Source organism: Pinus tabuliformis, chromosome 9 (assembly GCF_031772625.1).
Source record: "Pinus tabuliformis cultivar Carrire ecotype Pingquan chromosome 9, CPIR1, whole genome shotgun sequence".
Taxonomy (NCBI): Eukaryota; Viridiplantae; Streptophyta; class Pinopsida; order Pinales; family Pinaceae; genus Pinus; species Pinus tabuliformis.
Window position 1 is genome coordinate 1,447,779,650 of NC_142307.1, and position 9,911 is coordinate 1,447,789,560.

The 9,911-nt window shown below is 31.2% G+C and overlaps 1 protein-coding gene across 1 annotated transcript; it reads right to left on the reverse strand.

The window, feature by feature from the left end:
* Window positions 1-5,778: 5,778 nt before the first annotated feature.
* LOC149154013 (benzyl alcohol O-benzoyltransferase-like) lies at window positions 5,779-9,422 on the reverse strand. Its single transcript, XM_089445386.1, has 2 exons — window positions 9,215-9,422; window positions 5,779-6,859 (listed from the first exon to the last, which is right to left on the reverse strand). The coding sequence occupies exon 2, from the start codon at window positions 6,590-6,592 to the stop codon at window positions 5,957-5,959; it is 636 nt and encodes a 211-aa protein (XP_089301512.1). The 5' UTR covers window positions 6,593-6,859; window positions 9,215-9,422; the 3' UTR covers window positions 5,779-5,956.
* Window positions 9,423-9,911: the final 489 nt, after the last annotated feature.

The following is a 9,911-nucleotide window of genomic DNA, read 5'->3' on the forward strand; positions in this document are numbered from 1 at the left end:
GTTTGATCTTTGAGCAAGGAAGAGATTGTTTCCGAGGGCACCCTATCTAGGAGAGGTGGCGTCTTCGTCGTCAGCGCCCCCTCCTCCACTTACGGGTGTGCATTCTTGTTAATTGTCAGTTTGCTATTCGGTTTATGGTCATCACACACAGGGAAGGATTTAGCCAAGTTCTGGCTCTGGTTTTGTTTTTCTAGTCTTGTTGGGGTCTAGTAGCATCCCCCTTGTACTGGAGTGAAATTTGGCTCACTACCTTTAGTGGTCCCCTCTCGGGGTCGTGCAAGGTCAAGCGATGTTTATGGAGCACGTGTGCTGGATTTTGGGTGGTTTGGTTAGCGGGGATCCTATTCAGGGAGAGGAACTATGAATTGTAGAGCCAAGTCCTCATTGTTGGGTCGGAATTGTGGTTATTTACATTCATCCTCGGTTGGTTGGTTGTGGTCCTGCTGGCAGAGGTGGGGCGTTTCTCCTCAATGACAGTTGAGTTTCGTGAAGTCACCTATTGGTTAGCTTCAACTCATCCCAGCAATGTAGGGTTGGTCATAATGCATCTGACTTCTTGTTTTTCTCATTCCTCTTCGCAGCTTAAGCCCAATTCAGGTAGCCCAGGGGGTTGTGTGTCTCTCTCGTAGATGGAAATGGCAACCAGTAGCTCTAGGCAGGGTGCTATTATTGCAGGTCACTCGAGACGAGTGGTCTCTGGCAGTTGCGCTGGCAACAGGGCGGGTCGTTCTGGTCGGGTGGATTATGAGGCATGTGGTGGTCGCTGTCATCGTGGCTCAATGGCTGGTCGTGGGAGTTGCACCCCACGGAGCCAACAACGGGGTGGGACGATTCATTGCGACGGTTCGAGGCAAGAAGGGAAGGCTCGTAATTTAGGACGCTGTCATAGACAAGATTGGTGTTTAGAGCATTGTTGAGATTTGATTCAGTTGGTACTTCAACACTTGGAAACCTCGAAGTAGTTGAGGCGAGAGGAGCATGCAGAGCTCATTGCCACTTTGAACAAAATTCACTACTTCCAGTGCCAAGTCCGAGAGTGCGTAGTGGTGGTCTGGCGAGGCCAGAATATATTATCTGAGAAAGTAGAGAAGTTGGAGGCTTGGATGGCCCACTTTGAAGAACACGTTCAATGCTCCTTTTGTCCTCCTCCTCCTCCAGGAACAACTCTAGACAACCCAGCCTCCATCACTTCTAATGACTAGCATGGTTACAGGTGTTTACTGGTGCTTTTAGCCTCCAAAGTTGTGGACTGTGTCTTTAGATGTTTTTTTGGTGAGACTACCTGCATTTTGCTATTGTTGTACCTTTTTCTGGAAGAATGAATAGAATCTTGATTTACAAAAAAAAAAAAACCAGTAGTGGGGACAGTCGAGCCATGCAAGTTGATTCATCATTGTTGTTCAAGGAAAATCACATCACCTAGAATTACTGGTTAGTGATCCTTAAGGGGGCGGGCTTTCACTCCTGTTAAATGCCTCTAATCCTTGATGGTTAACCATAAGAAAATGGGCTCTTAGCTAAGCAAAAGAATTTTTAAAGCATACTCCAACCCAACAAACAAAAAGTTCTTACATATTAATTTGGTAATTTTAAAATTAGAATTTTATTCTTTCTTTTCAATGAGAAAATATATTTATATTCCATACAAAGAATAAGATTTTGTTCTCGAAGTTTATTAAAATAACAAAACTAGAAACCATGACAAAAAAAATAAGTAATATAAATTCAACATATAGTGATTGAACTAATGGAAATTATATCAACATTATTATTATTATTATTATTAATTTAAAATATTTTATTTTTAAAATACTATTATAATATTACAATTAAATTATAATAAATTTTATTATTTTCAAAATAAATATAGAGATAAAAACAAAAATATTATTCAGGAATTTAGACTTCTGTGATCCATAACATTGTTTAGAAAATCTTCGGCAAAATCACATAACCAATCTTTTGTCGACGCGTTTCGAACCAACCAGTGTGGTTCATCGTCAGGACAAGTTGAAGAACCAATCCGGTTTAGCTTGAATAAGTAGAGTGTGCAGAGACTCAAACGGCTATATTTCCAACGGCTATCTTAGTCAAACAACCAATTTAGTAATTACCATTTTTAGAAATAGCTAAAACAAGTAAATTTGTTAATTTAAATAAAAGATTATGTATATCTAAAAACAAATAAATAAAATTCATTATTATATATTTGATAAATTAAAATATCCATATTTTATTTAATTCTAATGGTCAATATATAATTTAAATACAAATAAATGGTATTAAATTACTAGTATTTTTAGAATTTAGTCACCTTAGGTACTAGTGTATATATTTAATAACAATTATTTAACGGTCCATTAGATCTTCTATACTTATTTTATAAAATATATCCTTTTTTATTTATTATTTAAATCTAATGGTCATTCGAAATTAAATTAATAAGCTATATACAATAATATATGTTTAATAAATAATCTATATTTACTTAATAATTAGTAATACCAATACTATTAAAAATAAACAAATATTATTTATGTTAAATCATTATTATTTTTAGAATTTAGTTACATTAGGAAATTACCATAATTTAGGGATGTTAGAGTCCATGTTTATTAATAATAGTATAACTAATATTATCGGTATATCATATATTTGTTTATAATACTTTCTTATTTATCCTTTAAACCTAATGGTCATTTGGTAAACTCGATCTCCTCTTAAAATTAATAATTTATATTCATTAAATAATCAATATTAATTCAATAATCTATTAATAAAATTATTAAAGTAAACTCTGTCATTAGGTAATTATATTATTACTAATATGGTTTAAAGGGAATTTCAATTCTAAAGTTATAGTAGAATAAGAAATAATGGCATAAATAATTGAAATAATGGAAGCAAAAATTCTAATCTAATTAAAATATTATTCACTTTTTGTGTCACTCATTTAAAAATTTTATTATTTTCTTAATATCAAATTTTATTTATACAAGCAAGGGGGAAAGCTAAGACACCAATGTTCCAAGACAAGCAGGGGGAAAGCCCCACCCAAAAACAAAAAGGTGAACTCAACAATCCCTCAAGCATCGACAGTTATGAGGTTTCGAATAACGAGCAAAATAAATCTTCATTTAACAGCAAAGCAGATCTCCTAGACCAAAGTTCTTCTCCGACTATCTCCAAAAGGACGAACACATAAATCTTCATTTAACAGCAAAGCAGATCTCCTAGACCAAAGTTCTTCTCCGACTATCTCCAAAAGGGCGAACACAATAGATCGCGAAGCTAAGACACTAATGTCCCAAGAACTAGAAGAGATGAGGGAGATGCAAGATAAAGGAAGTTGGAAGACCGTAGAGAAGAAAAAGAAAGCTACATCACCAATCTCGCCAAGAAAGACAGGGACAATTAGAAATTAAAATATTATAGGTCTGATAGACCAATTTGGTCTCAGTGGATGTTAACCATCATCATCATCATCATCATCATCATCATCATCATCATCATCATATTATAATACTGATAGAAACAAAAATATTATTCACGTTGAGTGTCACTAGTATTTAATGGATAGTTTAATGTTTTAAAAATATAATTTAAGTAATTTAAAATTGTGATTTAATTAACAATCATGTTAAGATATTTTAATGATATTATTAAAATTAGCTTAAATTTATTTTAATTATGTTGATAGGTATGTCTATTTTAAAATAGGGTTTCCTGAATTTTATTTAACTTATCGATAATTATTAGGTAGATGGTAGGGATTTAATCTTCATGGAATATTTTAGAATATTCTTAGTAGTATATTCAAATCAAAGGTTAAGATTTATTTTTGAAGTAATTATGTAATTTTTTCCTTTTTAATTACATTTAGTAATTAAAAAATGGCAGATGAACAAGTGTCATGTAAAAATAAGCTATGGTTTATGATATTGACAAGTCATGGTATCCGCCTATGATATTATAACAAAGCATATTTATAGATTCAAAATCTCATGATAAAGTTAGGTGAATCTTCATGGTTAAGAACATATATATATATATATATATATATATATATATATATAGAGAGAGAGAGAGAGAGAGTTATAATTTAGTTCATTCTTATCAGTATTTTAATTTTAAGAATTTGAGATGTATGATAAAGGCATTGTTTTGATGTCTTGCGGTTAATTTATATGCAGTAAAATATTATTTATGATCTTGTTCAAATTAAAATGTTATATTGATTTGTTTTTGTTATTAATATTTTTCTTTGTCAACTGTGTATTGAATATGGAAGGAACTACAAATGTACCATGAATTAGAAATAAGAATAGATCCATCTTAAATACGGATCTAGTCGGGAGAGATCCAACTACTTCACTTGCAAATTTTTTTATTTATTTATTTTTATTTTTAATTTTATTTTAACCTATATGAGCAAAATTTCAACTTTGATGAATAGATAGGGTTACACATCATACTTGGTTGTAGAATGAGCCTCTCGACTCAAACACCTATGAATGAAAGAAAAATCTCTCTCTTTACTTTTATATATACAAAAAGAATTGATATTGAAATATTTTATTTATGATAAACACTTTATCTTTTTTGTTATTTATATTTTTTAATTGTCACCTATCAATTTCATATTAAAAATAAAATAAATTATACATTTCTCGCATATATGTGTATATATGTATAACATGTAAGAGACTTGAAATGACTTAGAATTTATATAATTATTTTTGTTTTTTGTGTTTTATCACTTGACTTGGCATTATATCTTTTTAATAAATAAATAAAATCTATTTAACATTTCATTACAAAATCTCTTCCATATTGTTTTGAAAATCTCCTCACAACACCCCCACAAAAAAAATACTAAACAATAAAATATTTAAATTTATCTTTTAAGCAATAAAATTATATATTATAAAACAAGTCACTTATCCCCCACCAAAATAAAATATTTAAATTTATCTTTTAAGCAATAAAATTATATATTATAAAACAAGTCACTTATTTGAATGCCTTTAAAATGTCACTTATGTGAATGCATTTATAATATATAAATTTAAAATAGAAAATAAAAATATTTAAGATATATTTTAATAAGATTTTTGTTATTAGCTCTTGTCAAAATGACTCTAGCGTTGGATTTGTGTATTGACCACTATTAATTTAGCATTGACCAATATAACTTATAATGCTTAATTTTGAAAAAATAAATAACTATTTTTCAATACTATTAAAAAAATTATTTTCCAAACATTTAATTGGACCATAACTTGAAGGTCTTATTGCAACCTCTGCACAATATAATGCTATGTAGATAACTACATCACATATTTTATGGTTGCAGTATTCATACATGATTTTTATACATATGTGTACACTGATTTTTTGTTCTTAAGCTTCACATGAAACCATCCAAAAACAAAATCCTTAAAATTATCTCATACTGACTTGATTCCCACTATAATTTAAGTTTTTGCATAAAAAAATGAATAATGAATAGGAATAAGATATAAAAAAATATACTTACCAAAGTTTTTTACTACCCACTCAAATTTATGCAAGTGCTTATGCTTAAACAAACAATTAATTTATCAATTTCATATCTCAAATTATTAAAAACAAAACAATAAAATTCCATTTATCTATTAACCATGGTTAAATTTAACATGACCCATACAAATCATAATTTTTTCTTAAAAAAAATATTTCTTAAAACACGCTTATTTAAACTTCTTAATAAAATAATTACTTATACATTACCACTAACCTAAATACGCTGCAGCACTTCTTAATAAAATAATTACTTATACATTACCACTAACAGCAATCTGACTCTACTTAATCCTAAAAATGACGAATTTTCGGACAAGAAAAGGTAACTTGACACTGTTTCTGCACCAACGAATCTAGCTTGACACTGTTTCTGCACCAACGAAGCTATGTCCTAGGTACGAAGGCCGCCGTTGATTAGTGTATAAATATTTTCTTCAAATATTTTCATCACCTCCGACGGCAAACAAACAGGTACTCTGATTCCTTCACAGTCGTTCTTTGAGGCCCTCATCAAAGACGAAACGTTGGGTACCGGGGAAGAAGCAGGACACGCATACACTGCTTTTCCCCGCCCGAAGTCAGCATTTGCGAAAGCCCCTAAAATAGCGGAAATATCCGAAATGATGTAACAACCGCGCGGTGGGCTGAGTGGACGCCCATTCAGCTCCGCCAAATCAACCGTGGATCGCACGTATTCTTCGTCCACCATTTTCTTCCCTTCGTTAATCAATTTCACAGCGAAAGACAATGGCTGGTCAATCAGATCTCCGGCTCTTGCTATAGCGTGGCCGCCTGCTACTACATTTCCATAGTACCCCGTGGGAAGACGCGGTCGAAATCGAGAACGGGCGTTCACGGAAAACAATAATGCCGAGTCTTGGTGGGCAGGGATATTGAGAGCCTTTACTCTCGATTGCCACAAGCAACCCGCTATTACTTCGAATGTGGTGCAGTGCCTCACCTCCTTTGCCTGCCGTTTCAAAGCTCCAATTTCTTCTGGACGAAAATAGAACCATTTTGAGCGCATTCCCTCTCCTGCACACACTGGCACCACTGATTTTCGATATTTGTCAACAAAATCATAATATAAACGGCCGATAGCAGGGGATTTCACGGTAGGCTGCGCTCTGGGTCGAAGGATTTCTCTTTTCCAAACGGGAGGAACCGTGGGTGTTGCTGCTCCTCTGGCTATTTCACTCAGACCGATCACAAACTGGGCGATTCCAACGCCATCAGCGATGCAATGGCTGAAATGCAAACCTAATATGAAGCCACCACATTTTAGACGCGTTACCTGTGAAAGATTCAAACATAAAAGTTACCAAAACCATAGTTACTAAAGTTTAAGGAATCCATACGAAAATATTTAAGTCTCTTAAATCTTATTGGAGAAATATTTGGGAGTATATATTATAAAAAAATTGAAAATTTTGAAATGGAAAAGAAAAATTAGGATATTTTCAAAATTGATTATTTTATTTATTAAATTGAGAAGCTTTTGATTACAAACAAATTTAAGATTAAAAGTGCAGTTCCTTATGCTATTTTGTTAAGTGAAACAGGGATTGCTCCTATTGAAGCAATTGCTATGGTGCGACTCATAAAGTATTTAAAAAAGATGACCAAATGGAAAAGGGTAGATGGCCTAAGGTTGTCTTTAATGATAAATTGTGCAAGAGAAAAAAACCTTGGATGTAGCAAAATAACAAATGGTTTAGTAAATGGGGTATTTGATTGAATGCGTGTCCAGCAAAGAGATAATAACTTTTGTTATGGAAAAGTTTCACAAGCTTACGTGGGATAAGGAGCTAGGAAGAAAGAAAAAGTACTATATTGAAGTGTTTAATATCACTCATAGTCATCAACCAAAAGCATACATAGAGGTCAATATCTCTTGGAGAGCCAAAATTCTTATTGCTCAGTTAAGGACTAATTCTCATCGACTCCGTTGTGAAATAGGGCGCTTGAAAAGGCTAAAGGAAGTGTGGGAGGAAAGAAAATGCATTTCGGGAAAAGTGGAAACAAAAAAACATTTCACTTTAGAATGTGAGGCCTTCAAAGACAACATGGAACTTGGGATAATCTATTTAGAGAGGGGTTTGTCCAGAAGTTGGGAGCATTTATTTTGAAGCTTCATAGAAAAAGGGCCTAATACATCAAGCAGATGAAGAAGCAATCTGTCCCATAGGTAATACATCAAGCAGATTGTGCAAACCTTTCTTCAAATTCTAGACACTAAAAAGAAAGTTTACAGGTGGATGGATTTTTAATTGTTTATTTATACCGTTATTTAAAAAAAAATTATGGGCCCACATTATTTAAATGTTTTGTATAGTTATTTAACTTTTTAACTTTTTTATTTTGATTTATATTTGATGATGGACCTATACCCTTACACATCATATTGGATTGTAAAATATGCCTCTGGAGAAAAAAATATATACACTTTTTCTCTAAAATTATTGAGAAACATAATCTATTTAAATTATTAATATTAAATAAAAAAAAATAATATCAATAACACAATTTCGAAACTAAAAATGTAAGAAATAAGATTGTAATATTAAAAATAGCTCCAAATAATTTCCATATACCAAAAATTTATATTTTAAATATTAAATAGATTCTCATAAACCTAAATAATATTAAGGTCGTTTATAGTAATCAAATTTAAATTAAAATTGAAATCAACAAATTAACCATTTTTATTGTTCTCCATTAAAAATGGAATTGGCTAATCAAATCCCATTGTTTCATAGTAGACGGGAACGTGGTAATTGCTATCTTTAAGAAACAATGTTTTGCCAAAAATATGTAGAGGAGTTTTACAATTATGGTTTTTTCAAGCATTTTTTAACGTTTGAAGAAAATTATTTTTGATATTTTAATTCATAAACAAAAAAAAAAATGTATTTTAATATTCACATAGGTAAAGATAACTAAAAAACAAATCACTACAAAGAGAAAATTATTTTTAATATTCTAATTCATAACCAAAGGAAAAATGTATTTTAATATTCACAAAAGTAAAGATAACTAAAAACCAAATCACCACAAAGAAGAAAATTGTTTTTGATATTCTAATACATAAACCAAAAGAAAAATGTATTTTAATATTCACCTGAAGATAACTGAAAAATCAAATCACCAAAATTATTTTTGATATTCTAATTCATAAACCTAAGGAAAAATATATTTTAATATTCACAGAGATAAAGATAACTAAAAAATCAAATCACCACAGATTTATATTTATTTTTTTTTGTCAATTTGTCAATTAAAAGAAATTGATCACTATGATACTAAACAAATTATCACAGCTTATGGACTTGCCATTATTAGTACTTGTTTTTTTTTAAGGTTATTCTTGCAGATTGTTCAACCCACGAGAATATACTAGTAATTTTTCAATAATATTCTTGCGTGTTATTCCATCCACACAAAATTTCATATATCAAATTTATAATTTATAATTTTTATATATATATATATATATATATATATATATATATATATATATATAATTTTATTTAATTAAAAAACAAACGAATTTAGTGCAAATATAAATGCATTAACGGGAAAATCCTTATAATGGTAGGTTTTAAGAATATTTTAAACCCTAAACAAAATCAAAACCACAAATACAAACCTGACACAAAAGAAGTGGAGAGTTTCTGAGGGAATATGACGCTGGAGCGTTATTTATAAACTCAAGAGCACGAGGAATAGGTGGAGACAGATCTCCCAAGTCTTCCAAGGAAACATCTGCGTCGGCCTCTACAAAGAGAACCCCTTCACCGGTGCAGTCAATGATAAGCTTACCTTTACCTTTATGGGCATTTCTTAATCTGCCAGCAAATGGATAGTTCGCAAATATATTTCACATTTTTATATATATAAATATTTTTCTTTTATAATAATATATTAATTAAATTTTTATATATTTAATAATAACTTCTTGAAATATTTAATGTGTGTTAGATTTACAGTAGGCCACAGAAATGAATCAACGAGGCCGTAGAGAACTGGAGGAGTACTTACACACCTGTATATAAAGCCTTTGTATAGATCATGGGACTTACGGAAAATTTGCAGCGAGTTTAGGCCCAACAGAACCAACAAAAATCTAGAGCTTTAGCAATATAATCAGATTCTTCTTTTTTGCACTTTGCTTTCGGCACGAATTCAGGAATCAACCTCGCTCAATCAAAGATCTGTATATATGCGAACCCACAGAAATGAATCAATGAGGGCGCATAGGTAAGGTAATGCTCTCACTATATATTTGAAAGACTGCCTTCGACGTAAGCTCTGAAAAATTTCAGAGGAATCTCAAAGGTTCGGAA

Bases quoted from the DNA above. Each gene is read 5' to 3' on its own strand.
- LOC149154013 (XM_089445386.1), bottom strand. From the start codon at position 6,592: ATGCGCTCAAAATGGTTCTATTTTCGTCCAGAAGAAATTGGAGCTTTG.